Source organism: Abramis brama (assembly GCF_963993115.1).
Source record: "Abramis brama genome assembly, chromosome: 23".
Taxonomy (NCBI): domain Eukaryota; kingdom Metazoa; phylum Chordata; class Actinopteri; order Cypriniformes; family Leuciscidae; genus Abramis; species Abramis brama.
This window is the reverse complement of record NC_139985.1, coordinates 10,229,093-10,246,291: the sequence shown is the minus strand read 5'-3', so window position 1 is coordinate 10,246,291 and position 17,199 is coordinate 10,229,093. Positions and strand designations below refer to the sequence as shown.

Genomic DNA, 17,199 nt, shown 5'->3' with positions numbered 1-17,199 from the left:
TTACTCAGATATTTGGATTTTTATAAATCATGTTTTAGATCAAAAACATGTTTATGCTCATTTTAAATGTTTATTTTCCCAAAAGTTTCAAATATGTTGTAATTAATTGTGAATTTTCTATTAATAATATTTAAGCACAAAATCAATGTTAAAACAATTAATCTAAATTGTGTTCTAAGATAGAGTAACTTTAATAATAAAAACTATAAATTCATTTGAAGTATGACAGCTGGGGTGAAGGGTAACAGGAGAAAATCTGGACAGTAATTCATGTCTAGGCACCACCTAAACACCTTGAAATTATTCTGAAAAAGCAATTGCCGCAGTTTTAAAGGGGCCGATCTCTGGCCTGGCCATAACACTGTCATCCCCATCCATTAATAAAACATCTTCTGAGAGCTAGCACAGCGCTGAATTTCTTTACAGTCAGTGTGGTACTGAGGAGCCCAGTAAGAAATGGGTGCACCCAGCCGCCCTCAGACCACGAAACAGTGATTAAAAATGAGAGTGTTCCACAGGCCTGATGGTAAATCGGGAAAATATCTTCCAGATGTAGTGCAGTAATAATCGTCTGAAGAAGAACAACACAGAATGAATAGTTACTGAATTTGCAGAGAGTTAGTATACTGAGAGTTAGGAATCTGTTTGAAAGCGGTGAGCTCTGTGCATTAGCAAATTAATTGCACCACTGAGACAGCATACTGATCAGCCAAATTGTGTATTTGCTAAATGTAATTTTTAAGGATTAAATGCATTGTCATTAAACACTTTTTATGTAAATATAGGAAGATGTTAAATGTTGCACATCATGGGCTGTTGGTGTCTGTCATGGTAAGTTTATGGAAATGTACTGGAAATTAATGGTTTGACTGACACACAGAGTTTAATCTTTCAGTTCACTGAGCTGCCGTACTGCACTTGCTATAAATAAAGGATTTTTACTTTGCGGCGTGGAGATTATGTCAGAAATGGTAAATGCAGTTGGGTAGGGTGGGAGACTGCGTCCTCGTACACTTAAAAAGTTCACAATCATAGTGGCAAATCCTATTAGCCACTGAATTCTGTTTACCAGTTCCATCTGGTGTTTTAGGTATAATGTGGACAGAATTATATATAGAGAAAAATAGTAAAAATCAGCAAATTGAGATTAATGCTAAACAATGTACGTATTTATTTACTTGTTTTGATAAAGATCCATAAGTAAAACATTGCAGTTGTATAATAATAATCATCATTACAATAATAATTGTTGTAATAATCATTATTATTTATTTTAGTTGATCTATATCCTGCTAAAGACCTAAAAGTAAAAATACTGCAGTTGTTCAATAACTTTATAGCATTAAAGGTGCTATATGTAGAATTCAGAAACCCTTGTTATTAGTGCCACTGGTGGCCGTTAAGTGAACTGCAGCCAGCAACAATTCGCACACGTATCATACAAGAGACTGAATGTGATTCAATGCCCCGATTTGTACATTTCGATCTTTTTCGTTCTTCGCTTAGAAGACAAAAAAAGTTGGAAATACCTTTGCAGCGATATAACGAACATCTCAACGCCATACACGCTGCTGAGAGTGACGTTTCCCAGCAAGCAATTTTGGATTTAAAAGATGTCTAATAGCCGTCCAAACACAGCCCTGACGTCTAGGCTAAAACAAGGCAAAATTTGGGCTGTCAGTAAATTTTTTATATTAATAGACATCTAACCATAGACCAAGAATAGAAGCACAGGCTATGCATAGAACATGTCAAAGATATGAAACCAAACACCTTGTAATCACTGTTGACTTTGCTTATAAGATGGAATATCATACATCTCGGAAGTTATTTTGGCAAAAACGACATGTAACCAAATTTAAGGTTATTTTTTGGTTAGAAGTGGAGTTACTCATAGCCGGTCTATTAACCTAGACGGTGAAATGACGGCTATTGCTTGCTGAGTTATATAATTATGTAAATATGTGCTGCATGCTTTCCTTTTAATAGCAAAATAAACACACACACACACACACACACACATACACACATACACAAACAATGACAGCTGTGAGAAAGCTGCAGTTAAGAAAGCATCTGATCATAGTGATGTGCACAAGTTCTGCAATTCACCGGCTTCATGTCGACAGATAATAAAGATTACACTGTTGTGATAGTTTGATTATAAAGCAGGCCTATATTTGAGACTATAAACTATATAGGTCATCTCATCTGGCTGTGTAAGACTAGTTTGAATGAATCTCTTTTCTTTGCTTGACACATTGACATTAAATACAGAATAGCTTTTTTCGGCAGTATCCTGAACATTGTAGAAGCATTTGTTTCATGTATCATTGAGCAGAAGAAAGGTTTTCAGGAGCGTAAACATCACATCCCTTTGATTTTCCCGGCAAAAACGTCCCCAGTCCTTCACATAAAAATCTGTCTACAGCGTTTCATAGACAGATATGGGAAGTCAAGGAAAGTTATAAATAAAAAAGGCGTTAATACATGAAAATTCTTTCACATAGTGGATGTTTACCACCCCCCCCCCCTGAATTTTTTTGTCTGCTCATGAAGGATTGTTGCGAATAAAAGTTAATGGGAATTATCTGTGTAGTTTTTCCAATCTTTTGGCTTTTAACAAAACAATCGGCAGCAAATGTGTATAGAAGCATCCTCCACAAAATCAACATATGCTGTGGCTTTTCACAGAAACAAACGCACATGTTTTGTCTAGAATTACATATGGAATTTGACATGCGCACACAGGTGCACATGAGAAAATCCCCTTCTTGGGATTATATTTTTTGGCTACAAGAAATCTGACAGGACGCACAGGAGCTTTGCAAGGGAATTCTCTCTAATCTGCATTTGGAAAGTGAACAAAGCTGGGGACAGGGAGCTTGCGTTTCATGCCGTTAATGAAAGCCACTCTTCTTTAGGGCTGCATACGTCCACCTGAGGAACATTACAGGAGGTCTGGCTCTAAAGTCACCCCCACCCTCCAAAGTGTTTCAGCATGGCTGCTGAAGCGATCTTGTATATGAAGAGAGCTCTATCAATTAGGATAAGGTTTATTTGGGGTTCATGTGGCCCAGACCATATGATTGACGACAAACGTTGAAAGATGCACTTTGCCTTTCTACGACGGTCATTTGAATCATTTCAGCAGAGGCTGTGCTTTTCCCATAACAGACATGGATTTATTTTGGTGATAAAACCCATGTCCGGCATTGCAGTGGCTGATTTGTGAGGTTTAGGTCTCCGAGACTGTTTAACACAGGCTTGCCTCCCTCATAAACGGATAAAGATGCAAGGCTACAGGATGACACACTGACTGAGCACTTCAACAAAGCATTCTTGCGACGAAACTACCCAAAAGTGAGGTAATGCGGTATGACAAATGGCTAAAACTACTTTATAAGAATGACTTTCCTCCAATTTAAAACTCTGATCACACACGAATAGATTTACTGCATACTGCATATGCTGTCTTTTATAGGAACTCTGATCACATAGGTTACACTTTGGATATAATAATCCTCCATAAGTTAATTAAAGAGGGACAGGACTTCTGGCCTTTTGATTAAATCTGCACAGCCTAATTGAGGTTAAATTCACGTTTTGGCAGCGAGTCACTGAAACACTAATAGGATGACTTAAGTGAATAGGATAAGCAGTAACTAAACCTGACCGCAGAGGAAGTACAGAGAGCTGGCGTTGTATATCAATGGATTTGATTATTGTGCTCACTTTGAAGAATAGAATTCATTAACTTTCAAATTCACATTATATTCAACCCTTATCGCTGGAAAGGCTCATTTATCACCCTAAAAAAAGAAAGAAAGAAAGTTGTAACTGCAAAAGAAACCCCACGTGGAATACCATCCTCGAGTCAAGCCCAAGTTTAATTTTAAGCCTTGAATGTGAAGTGCCGGTATAAAAGCCTTATCTTTTTTCTCTGACCTGTGAGGCGGTGTCCCTTGAGGGTTAATTCACATCTGAAGAGTCTTCTCAGATTTTAGACCAGCCAGGATCTGCCGCAAAGGTCAGAGATCAAGCACACATACTTAACAGATAGCAGACCACTTTAAAGTCTACCTTCATTAAGTTCTGCAGACTGCCATGCCAATAACAAAATACAGATAAGGGTGTCTTGAACACTGGCTAAATGGTTGTTTAATGGCTCTGCTTGTGAATGGATACAGGGAAAACTTTGATTTTGAAGAGTACCATGCTTTAAAATGTGGGATTTTGTGTAGCTTATGTAGCTATACTCTCGTGAGTTGATTTACTGGTGATTTATGAGATACTTGAGATGCATTTTTTCCATGAATTGATTTTTTTTCTCAAATTCAATTTGAATAGACACCAATGTTAAGTAGTTAAGCTCAAAGTTTAAGTATTCATACTTTGAGTCTACAGAAAAGGATTTTTTTATTCTACATGTATCAAAAACTAGAAGGCAAGAATGAGAATGAAGAGATAAGTGCAACTCCCCGCCTCTAGGTGGTGCTGTTGAAGCAATTTGGTACTTTATTTGTTCAGTAGAGTCAAATTGAAGTTACACACATCACACATTTAATCAGATACCGTTATTTATTAGACTGATGTGTTGAACTTTTAGGCCTAACTTGCAGCATAATTATAATTATTTATTTATTTTTAGATATGTAATTAGCAAAAATATATGACAAAACAAGATAAACGGATTGAGTTTGGTTTGGAAGCATTCATAAGTTTTGCTTTGTTTATAATTTTGATTATTATATATTGTGTATATTTTGTTTCTATATTGATCATGTTTTACAGTTACAATTAAAACTTTTTACAATGAAATGTATGTGGTTTGCTTATTAATCGAGTTTCCAATTGCAAAGCAAAACAAAACTTGAATTTAAATATTGCTAGTGCTAAGTATTTGTACTGGCTCCAGTGTTGAGCATATATAATTTTCTTTTCTTTTTTATTTCTAAAAGTATAAATTATAGTATCCCTTCAAAATGTAATCCATGTTGAACTTTAAAACCGCTCTCTTATCCCGTGTGTTGCCTTGTGAGTGTGTGCGTTTCTATATTTTTTATTATTTTTTTTTTTTTATACATGGTTTTGCATAAAAAATTTACAAGAAAGCACAGAGCCAAAGCAAAATCTGTTTGGTGCTATTAACATTTATGCAGTTAAAAATATGTATCCATGACACAGTCCAAAAACTCAAAGCTGAAACTATATAAATAAATGAAACCCTTTCTTAAAAAAAAAAAAAAAAAAAAAAAAAAGCAAAATCAATCCTTGATTTTAATGTTATAATAAAGGTTTTGGTTCAGGCTAAATAACTCCACCAGAAACTAATTCACACACAGTAGTTTTCTCTTTGATGTACTGTGATATTAGAGAATGGTATCAATTCACAATACACATTCTTTTTCATACGGGAAATGATAAAAATAATTTAAAACATTTCTTACTTGATATTCTAGCAGACATAAGTCAAAGTATTAAAGTCCAGTCTCCCATGGTTAGTCTAGTTTTATATCCTTTGATATTTCTCCACAGACTGACTGGTATTTTCAAGTAAAATACTGCCAGTTCTTTATATTACAATAACAGCTTTGTTCCATGAGAGCATGGACTAACAAAACGCAGATTCCAAATTCAATAACAGGGAACAGAATAACTTAATCCCGTCATTGCCCGCGAGTCTCGGGTTATTTGGACAGACACCTTATAGGTCTATATCTGCGTTCTGATATATTGTGATCCTCTAAGTCGGCCGTGATTTACTTGGTCAAATTCTGTGACCTCGCAGGGAATGGTAAAAGCAGTCTCAGCTGCCATTAATCTGAAGTCCGTGCCCCATACATACCCTGCTACTGTCGCTCAGAACCACTCATTTTATTCCATCTGTGTAGAGAATCATCTTGTGGGCTTCTCCGAACTTTACCTTCTGCCTGTGTCCACCTCCGCCTGTGGGCCAGTGCCTCATTTTTTGGTTATTATGCTATAGCATTATTTGGATTACACTACCAGCTGCTGAAACAGGAAATCAGTCGTATATTGCTTTAAGGAATATTTCAAAATTCTGTTTGTGGCTTGGCACACAATGGTACATAAATTCAGCTGTCGCTTCTTACAAATTACAACTGACAGGTCAAAAAGCTTATCCATTAACAATCTGTTTGAGGGATTTTATTCTGTCCTACATTTTTTCTTCTTCTCTGGCTGTCTGAGATGTAAAGTTACATTTTTTTTTTTTAAAAAACAGTGCCACTGTCACTTATTAATGCGCCGATAAAACTGCTTATAGATTTGCTTTAAAGTAAGAGGAGGTGATTAATCAAAGTTTGTTTTCATGCCACATTCTTACTTTAGGGTAGATCCACTCATAAAAAAGATTTAAAACCGAAAAGTCAAAATTGCCTTTGCAATTTCTGCATAGATTTTTTGAAAAGATCAATTTACTGAAACATTAGTGGGCAATGCAGTAAATAATCAATACAACCTGCATTGTAGTGACCTTTTTTTGTGGAGCTTTATTTAACAAACTCCACAAATTACTTAGTAAACATGGACATTCTGTATAGTGATTTGAAGATGTGTAGTACACAACCAGCTGGGATCAGGTAACTCTAGTTCCAGACTTTCGAGAGATTTTCAAGCAAGAGTCAACTGAGCTGTAGGCAAGAATAGAACAAAAAGCTTCACAAACTAGAGAGCACAGGTCTTTCTTTCTTTCTTTCTTTCTTTCTTTCTTTCTTTCTTTCTTTCTTTCTTCACAAAGTCTGCTACTTTTATATTATTAAATTTCAAATGAGTTTAATTTATAAGCGAGGACTAGAAAAGAAAGAGCAGGTGCATAATTTATAGCCTACACCATGATCCTGTTATATTCACATAACAAATATAACCTCCATCTCTTGCCAAGAGACTTTTCAGTTGAATAAGTGATTGGAAAATAACGTGATTCACTCATCACAAGGTTTCAAGGTTCGTTATTTTTTTTTTATCACTCGGGAGCTGAAAGGAAATTGTGTAAATTGGTGACAATTTAAATTTATGCTAAAAATGTCTTGTTTGAACAATGGAGCAAGGCTGCTACAATTTCTCAAAGATTTGTTTTTATCGTCATCTGAGGGACAAATGATCTTTTTATTATATTTTTGTTGCATAAACTTTGCCTTTCTGTTGTGTGTTTTTTTCTTCGTATTCTCGTAAACTCTATTTACATTGCACTTTAGTTGTTATAGGCACCTACACAAATTGAAAATGTTGTTAGTCCATGGACACACATTGTTAAAATTGCAAATGAGGCCTAGTGAGTTTGTCACAGCTGCCAGACACAGACACATTGTATCTCATTGTGCTCTAATTGATTTTGCTTCAGTGTGTACACATAAACATCTGTGTATCTAAAACTAAGTTACAATTGTCCACAATGCATGTAAAACATTTTTTTTAATTAAAAAAATATATATATTTTTTTACTTTTATATATTTTTACATTATGCTATTGTTTAAAGCAATGTAATAAAGTAGGCCCTATACGTTAGAAACATTTATACAATAAGCATACATCTACTTTTTTACGCTTTCCGATATTTATGTGTCCCCTCGTTCCACAGTAATTTTAAAAGCCGTCTTACCTTTACTTTTTTATGAAGAATATGGGAAACAGAAAAAAAACGAAGGCGACAGACTATTCCATTAGCTACCATTAGTGCAACTGTAACAAACGTACATTTCGATTAATCTTCATAAATAATCTAAGAGTCTGTCTAAATTCACATATCCATGTATTCCCAATTGTCACAATTTTCTACCGAGCATCCGCTGATAAGGCTGAATAGTTACGCTCTTGCCTTGATTGACAGGTGGGACAGAAGAAATGAGCGCTTTCGGGTTGGATGGCTTCACGCTTTTGTAGTCTACCCGATGGGAATCCGCTCGGGTCGATTCTTATCAATGAAATAATCTCTATTACGAGTTTTTGGTATTTATAAATCGACGTTTCTTATGCACATTCATAATCTGGTCTATCTAACGCGGCGCTTTTAACCACCCTCCCCCCTCGTCTGACTCATTTGGTCTCGTCCATACTCGCTTTGGATTTTAGTTGTGTTTATGGCATCGTATTCATGCAACGGAAGGTGAAAGTCTGCCGGTCTGCGCCAGTGTCTGATATCAATGGCTTTCAGGGCACAATTTATTTGAATGTCTGGACTTTATACAATTTCACCCCTAAGAAACCAATGATGGATATCCTATGGATTTTATGGACACTACTACCCTCGGTCCTGGCTGTTGAAGGTAAGATGTTTCTCCCCGTGTTTTGCGAGTCCAGCATCTTGCCGACAGACTGAGAGTTTACGGTCACGGCACGTTAGTTTTGAATGCCATCCTAGAAATAAGATACGAACCCATTTTTTCGCTAATTAACGAATGTGGAATGATATTGGGACAAATGTGACATTTTTTTTAACGGTTGCTTTCCCCCTGACAAGAACGTATCCCTTTGATAAGGCTTGTTCTGTCATGCGAACTATAGTTAAAACATCACAGGTGGCTTAGAAACGCATTTATTTGGACAGCATCAGAGTGAGTTTGAGAAATGATATATTTATCATCTTTTCATGTGCAGTAGGAGCATTAAAACGCATTCTTTTTTATCCCCACGCGCTGATACGTGTGCGTGCGCGAACCCTGCACGAGATTCGCGCCCCTTATTTGTACAATGATTTCAGAGGTGAAATATTAAACCCAAACCACTTCTATATGTTAATCTTGTTTATTTTTCTTTATTAATATTTATTTCTCTTGTAACGCATTCACGTGTTGTTTTACGCTCGTGTTCAGCGGGAATTCAGAGCTGAAATGGTGATGCTGGACTCAGCATATTGGACAATGAAGCAGGTTTCCAGTGAGCATACAATAACAAAACAACCATACAGTCCTTTATTCTCACTTACTGACCACACATTCAATCCCAGGCGATTTGAAGTGTCTGTGTCCAGTGAATTATACTCAATGAATTTTAAGTAGGCACTGCTGGTATTACAGGAACCTCTTGTGGCTTTAGTTCTCAAGTTTAATGATACTTGTTTATTGTCATGTAATGGATTAATATAGGCATAGGCCTACGCGATTCTGTACTTTTAGACTGGAGATTTTAACAGAAGAGATTTTTTTTTTCAAGGTTTTATCAAGTTTATCAAATTTAGTATGCTCAGAACACAGTAAGGCTAACAACAGTGTAGTTATATGCATACTAAAATATGCATAATACAATGAACACATTTGCATTCTCAGGCACAAATCTTTTTTATTTTAATCAAATAAGAGTTCATTCAACAGTACTGCATGACTGCCTTTTTTTCTTTTGCTAATAAATATTTCTTAAAACATTTTCATGGAGCAGTATAAACCATAACTACTTCAACATTATTATAACTTTTTAAATGTATGTTGTACAGGGATTTCAATTTCACATAGTTCTGACCATTAATTATTATACCAATCATGTCACTTGAACAAAGCGGGCAAATATTTTGGGGGTATTTTTTTCCGCAATACTCTGCCAAAATTGAGATTTTTTTTTTCTAGGGCCAGTTTAATTTAATTTCAATTGAAATGTGCGCACACATTTAATATCAACTAGGCTAATATGTGCAGTAATTATAATTCAAAAATTAGAAAAAGCCTGAGTGTTTAATAAAGGAATCAAAATTATTTTCCTGATTACTTTTAGAGGCCTTATGGTCCTCAAAGGTTGTTTGACCTTTTTTTTTTTTTTTTAATAGCCTATATGTTGCTTTTAGTATCATCTTCGCTGTTCAGAAAAGTATAAATTATGATTCAAACATTGCTTTTTGGAAAAGAGATTCTAACACACACACACACACACACACACACACACACACACATACACATACACATAATATTTATTAGTCTTAATGTTTTGAAATGTTTATTTCAATTATTGAATTATTTTATTTATACCGGTATATATTTTTTCTCCTAATCAAGATTTTTTTCCCCTTGTGGATCGCTTAATCACAAACCCTGGAGTGATTGGTCGATTTGTGTTTTCCTCTGTCTATCACCCTAGTTTTTCAGCCAATGGTGTGAAAGCGTGGGCGCTTACACACAAAAAATTAGAGAGTTGAAAAAGAGGTCAACGCTGCCTCGACCTTAAAAACAAAGTGATGGCAGGCAGTAGATGAGATGGGTAGGTGAGATTTGACGTCATCTTAAAGCCTTATACAACAGTGTTTATCCTCCTCACTAAATAACTGTGTAAATTATCTCATGGAATTTTAGATGTTTTATTTCAGTTGTGAGGATGGAATAGTTCTCTTGTATTTAATTTGTGTGTACTTGTCTGTGTGAAATATTATCAGTATAATTTAATTAGGTTGTGTGGTGACCCTCAGGATATAAGATTCTGTCTGAGTCTGAGACTCCTTTAGTGGAAGAATAAAGTACTTCAAGTGCTTTTTTTTTAAAACCCACGTTGGATTTGCATATGTAAATTTAGACAGATTTTTCCCAGTAGGTATCCATAAAATATGGTTCTGCTCTTTATTGTTTTTATTTTAAATTGATGCTGCCAGTCTAAGGGGCTTTGAAGTTTTTTTTCTCAGTGACAAGATTTTGTATGGCATCTTGCATTATGCAGCGGTTTGAACTAGTTACAGTGTAATTTAGTATTAGTCTTTGTACCTGTGCGTCTTCAGTGATTAGTAAAAAAAAATTGTCATTCTTCTATTTCATTTTTAGCTATTCTGCTTTGCATCTCAGTTGGTTCACAGTGTAATCAAACAATATTCCGTATCAGATTTTAGGCTACATTTAGAAAATAGATTTTTTACTATATCTGCTGGATTTGCTTTATGTTTTATGTTTCATGGTTTTAAATTTTTATTAAGCGGGATATACCATGGATAAGGCCACAGCCGAGCTGCATTTTGTTTTTACACGTCAAGAGTTGGCATCTATTGTAAGTAGGACACCAGGCGTTCAAAAGATTCCTCGCTATTTCAATATTCCCAGCATGCATTCTATTTTGCTGTCATAATGTCATGATACAATGCAAATTCTCTCTCATCTTGAGACATCCCATAAGCAGCTGCGTCTTTTCCCATACTGTAAATATCTGAACGCTGATTATATATTGATGTGCTCGTCTACATGATGGATGTTTGTCTTTAGGGTAAAGGGTAAAAATAGCATTTACAGCTGGTTTTAATACGGGCCTTGGTGATACTGTAGTACCACAATATTATTTTCATGACTTGTTTTATCAGAATATTTTCCATATTTCTTTCAGCTTCTGCTTTGTGTATTTTTTGTTTCCAAGAAATACATAGTGGCATATGCTTGAAGAGATGATTATTTTTTATAATTTATAATTCTTAATAACGTCGGTTGTTTAATCCGAGAATTTATTGGCCAGTTTATCGCTGTCAAGCTATCAAAATATTCCATTTGAACGTACAGTATTTCCGAAGTTATATAAATACTACCAAAAAAAAATTTGCTTAGCATTTTGTACAAGTGCAAAGTTTGTTTCAGCTAAGCTTTTCATAATCTATTTCCATAATACTCTTAAACAACAGAGAGAGGGGATAATTAAAGCTATTGTTTGTTAACATAGCCGTTTTAGCCCTCATATCAACACTTCCACTTTGAAATGCCTGCCAAGTTTGAATAATCTGCTTTCAAATGTAAATGTGTCACGTCCGTTTCCAACTATACACCGAGTGTGGGCCACTGCAGCATAAGCAGACACATAGCGGTACATTTTTTTCGGGAAGGTAACAAAACGCAGTGTGGGGTAGAGAGGTGGTGATAGGGGTTCAGAAGCGGGATTAGATAAAGGTAAAGTGTGCGGCTGCTCGCAATCCTGTGTTTTCTCAGTCCGCTGAATGAGCAGATGCAGGGAGCTCGTCTGCACACCAGCCTCCACAGTGGCGTTCACAAAGAATCCGCCTCCATTCAGCGCCTAATCCATGCTACCCAGGGCCTGGCTATTGTCACTTTGCATGCAAAATTTCAATTAGTGCTGGTACCAGTTGTTTCTCTAGTGAGACGAGTGTCACGTTTCGAGGGAACGGCCGAGGGCTACCTTAACCATGCAGAAAGTCTGGAATAGCAGAGGGACTTTTCTTTTTTTGTAGAAATACAGCCGCATTCAGCACAGCATGCCATCTTTGACAGTGTCGGACTTTAGTTTTTGTTTCACAAGTGTGTCAGTTCTACACTTGCTGTGTATTTTAAGCAGATTCTTGTGTTCGGCGAGTGGCTGTGCACTTTAATAATAAACCTGCAATTTAAGGAATTCATAGTCTGTCAACTGGGGTGGGCGATAATACCCACATGACTAACTGGTAGAGACTTTGGACTATCGTCTCTATCCAAGTTACGCTCGCGTGACGTTTGCTACGCAGTCACGAAAGCGTATCTTTTGCATGCTTTTTAAGTATTGTGGTTTAAAAACAAGTGATTTTAAACCGTTGAAGCACAGTAAGCAGCGAAAGACAACTAATTTTGCTATATGCGTGTTATCTGAGAGACACGCGCACTAATGTTGTACTGAAAAATGTGACGCATTTCCTTCTAGCATTGTGAGCACTGTTGAACGGATTCTTAAACACCTCTGATTGGCCATTGTGTTCATGCGCTCAACATATATGTCTGTGATTGGCTACAATGATCTATCAGAGGATCTGTCTATCAGCAGATATATTAATCCGCTGATAGACGCCTGCTTTCAAACGCTCTCCTGTGTTCTGTGTAAGTGCTTGGTGAAGAGCGTCAAAGACGTCTATTAACAACATGTTTTTGAAGTGTTGATCATTGTAGCCAATTACAGACATATATGTTCCGCTCAGCAGAATCCGCTCAGCAGTGCTCAAAATGGGAAATGCTGGTTTCGTCACATTTTTTAAAATTTCAGTACCGACTTGGTACCAAAGTCGGTACTTTTGACAAAACTAGTGCACATATGAAGCCGCTGCTCGTAAAGTGCGTGCGAACTGAACTGAGTGCTTTTTGCAGGCTAATTGAGCTTAAACAGTTAAATACGCATACTTATGTGTCAAAGTGATCATGTCTTTGCAAGTAGACACAGTCATTTATGTCTTAAGTGAACGTAAACAGTTGTGAAAGAAAGCGTACAAGTATATTGGATCTGTGCAGTAGGTCTTAAAGTGACAGCATCCAAATTTACTTGCTGTTATTAATGTTAATCAAACAACAAAAGAGGAAATCTCTCACTGCTCTTCACTGAATCACTTTTGTAACTTAATTAAGAATAAATGTATAGCCTATGTAATTTACACAGTGAAGACTATGCAGTGCTTGATTACTTTATACAATTTATGTAGCCTAGTATTTCTTATTTATATTGCTTGACATTTTTCTGATCTATTGTAGTTTATTTTCCTATATGCTTGTAATTAATTTCTTTGTTCTTTTTATCACTGTTTATTTGTATTCAGTAAGCTTGAGTTTTTTTTTACTTAGGCTATTATTTTTTTGTGATATTGAAAATAAGAATTCTGAAATTTCAATGGTATTCATTTTTTATATCCTAAAAAAACATATTTAAAGCAAAAATAACTATATTGTGATGTCGTTATCGTGAGATGCAATTACTCCTATTGTGATTTTGGTCACATCATCTTGCTATGTAATTATGACTGCCAATTTAGCAGAAATTGTAAAATAATTTTAGTGATGACTGCCAAACTTATGCTCATTATTCCTCTCTTCAGCATTTGACCATGTCCGTGTGATCCACAAGCACTGGATCTCAGTGTAACTATTTGACTGTAATATAGGGTTTCTTTGGTCAGGTCCAGGCAGTTTCCTGTGAGTGACTGAAGGGAGTATAAAGGGAGTTTCCAGTGAGCATCTGAGGCGGATCAGAGGCGCTCTCTACCACATTCCTCCCCTCTGGATCAGTCCGAAGAGTGATGTCACTCTATCCATAGAGAGGCTCTCACACCCCCAGTGGAATAGAAATCTATCTCCCTTCAAAGCTCAGACAGTTCCTTGCATCATAGTCTACATTCACAGTGAAATGTTAATGATCCGATATTTTGACATACAACCAATTTTTTTTTCTTCCATTAATACTCCACCAAGATGCACTAGGCTGAATCATAATTATTGAAGACTACCACTGAAGAAGCTTACTGATGTTTTACATGAAGGCTACTGAATATGACATTATATTTTGTGTTTTTGTGTAGTTTTCTCCTTCCTGGCAATTTTATGTTTTTTTCAAATTGAAGTTAACTTTTTTGTCCTAAACAAACTTTAGCCTATTTACAATTGTAGGTTCACAAAAACATGAATGCAGCTGTTGACAATCAATTAAAATCATTTGTATTTTTGTTTCATATTATGTTCTGTACATATATTTAGGTAATTCTGTGTTTATTTACACAGGGGCTCAAAGCTGAAGGAGCATATTCTTTACTCATAATAACAATAACATGTCATGGCAATTTGACCATTACCTGAGCTTCGCTGACTTTAGTATTAGTGTAGCGAGTGGACAAATGAGGGTCTGTATGCTACATAATTCTGTACTGCTTACAGAGGATCGGTTGAGTGTGTGGTTGAAGGTCATGTGGGTTTTTCTTGAAACAGCTAAATGATAGCTGTGTTTTTCTACCTTGAGGTGATAATTGTTTCAATCTGCAGTACAAGACAAGACTCAGGCTGCGGTTCAGGACAGAGCTAGAGAGACTTTACATAGAACATATTTAAATCATGGCATGATTAGATATTTAATCTATGTTTGTGCATAGATTAATGCATCCTAATCAATCCATTTAATCATGTCTAAGTGTTTACTGGTGGATCAGAATGGCTCTCTCATTCCCATCGGCCTAGTTTGCGAGAACATTTATCTTTACTGTAACCAAATGCAGCGCAAACTGTCTTGTGCAATTTACTAAGAATTCTGCAAAACACATTGAAAATGAAATATGCAGGCAGTCCTTTACTCCTTAGAGCTCTAAGCAATGCGATTACTCATGCATATGTAAGCTCCCATTGTTCAATTTATGTTTATGTAGCCATAATAATACGTCCAGTTAAAAGGTGGTCTTCGGGGATGAACATCCGTCATGCACGTCATACTGCAACTGATCCTAGACCTCAAATATGTTGTAACATCACCTATGATGTTGGAGTATTGATTTTTGCTCAGTTCATCTATTGCCCCCTGAATGTGATTTTTACTGTACATTGAGCTTGTGGCACTGGGAGCAGTTTAGCTAATTAAGTTTCAGTTGGCTGGTTGTCTTAAGGGGCTAATTAAAGCAGCCTAATTGCATAAAACCAGCCCTCGCTTTGTGCTTGCAAGGCCACTTAACCACTGTTATAGGACCATTGGTATTTTCGGGACTCAGAAAGCTTTTTGACACTTTTAGTATCATTAACCACTTTTTAATAACGTGTGATAGTTGTAATCACATGAACTTGATGCAGTTGATACTGAAATATTGGATCAGTGTCACAAGTGGCCAATTATAAAATTAGGGTGAGACAACAAACAAACAAATGAATGAATCATCCTGTCTGCACCTGTGAAGAAATGCAAATGATACTTGGATCATGCGGTTTGTATTTTCTGAAAGAACAAACAAATTTCTCTGTCAATCTTAAAGGAATAGTTCATCTAAAAATGAAAGTCACCCTCATGTCATTTTAAACCTGTATGACTTTCTTCTGTGTCTGGCTGGGCGATAAAACGGTATCGGTATTTATCAACGGGACACCATTGTCGGTAACGATATAAAAAAAGTTTGATATAGCGCTCGATATTTTTATTGCTGGTGCGACCACCACAGCGTTGCTCAACATCAAATGGCAAACGTAATGAAAGCGGAAGGAAACTGCCCTACTCATTATTTTGTGCTTCACGGACAGTTTATCAGTTTGGACCACTGTCAGTGCAGCCGATCTTGATCAAGCGAATCTCTTACTACACAGTGCTAAGAGATCCAGTAAAGAAAGCATTTGAGCATTTGAATTCGCCACTGAAGTAATAGCATCGCTGCGAGATCCAGTGAGAAGCATTCAAATTTCTACATTATTAACGGATTAAACAGCTCTGACGTGGAAACCGAATGAACTAGTTATAGGCTTTATAAGTCCACAGATCAGCAACATTCACCATGGATTTAATGTAGTAACACTAACTGTAACCATGGAAGTTTGGCAGGAGTAGTAAAATGCTTTCAAGTACGTCACATCTTTTTCCAGCACTTCAAACTAAAATATTATCATAAATGTAATTTTTAATGTGATGACCATTTATAAAACTAAAAGTTTCAAGATGTAGGAAAACTCACACTTATTTAAAAATAATTTTTCTTTTAATATATATATTATATATATATATAATATAATATATATATATATATAATTTTTTTTTTTTTTTTTTTTTAAACAAGGAAATTTCTCTGGTATTTCTTTCTTTTCGCTGTATCGAAAACGTTCCGAACCGTGACACCACTGTGTTGTATCGAACTGATCGTGAATTTTGTGAACGTTACACCCCTACTTATTACAGATGTTGATCTTCCTCAAAGTTTGCCTTGATTGTTCTACGTTTACACTTTTACATTGCACACATTTTGTCATTTTATTTAATTTTTGACTGCTAAAACTAATATCATTTGTTGTTTACCTTAATAATGTGGATAAAAAAAACTGGTTTAAATGAAAACTTTTCTACTTAAAAAAAGGTTAAAGGGTTATAAAAAGTGTCAATAATTTCGATACCGAACGATATGAAACATTATATCGTGATACATTTTTTAGGTGTATCGATTCTTCTGTGGAACACAAAGGCAGATATTTTGGAAATATAAAAAAAATAATAATGATTGTCATTAAGTGAAAGTCAATAGGCTTTAATGTGTTTTTGACGCAAATTGTATGGGCAAACGAGTTTTTCAAAATCTTTTCAAAAAAGTCATACATATTTGGAATGACATAAGGGTGGGTAAATTATGACAGAATTTTCATTCTTGGTTCAACAATCCTTTTAAGAACAATCCTCCTGAGCTGAAGTTAGTGACAGTTGTGTTCAGGAGGTCAGACCTTGTTCACACACTATTAAACATCTGCCTTCCATCAAAGCATTCGACAAACACAATTCCTCTGAACTGGTGCAGTGCTGCTCTGTGTCTCCCA

The 17,199-nt window shown here is 35.8% G+C and overlaps 1 protein-coding gene across 1 annotated transcript in view; it reads left to right on the top strand.

The window, feature by feature from the left end:
• Positions 1–8,117: 8,117 nt before the first annotated feature.
• The window catches only part of ephb2b (eph receptor B2b), a gene marked incomplete at its 5' end in the record, with an annotated part of 138,446 nt that continues 129,364 nt past the window's right edge, over positions 8,118–17,199 (top strand). The window contains one exon of the mRNA XM_084100489.1: positions 8,118–8,289. Coding sequence (XP_083956615.1) covers positions 8,118–8,289 — 172 coding nt within the window. The remainder of the gene's footprint in view (positions 8,290–17,199) is intronic.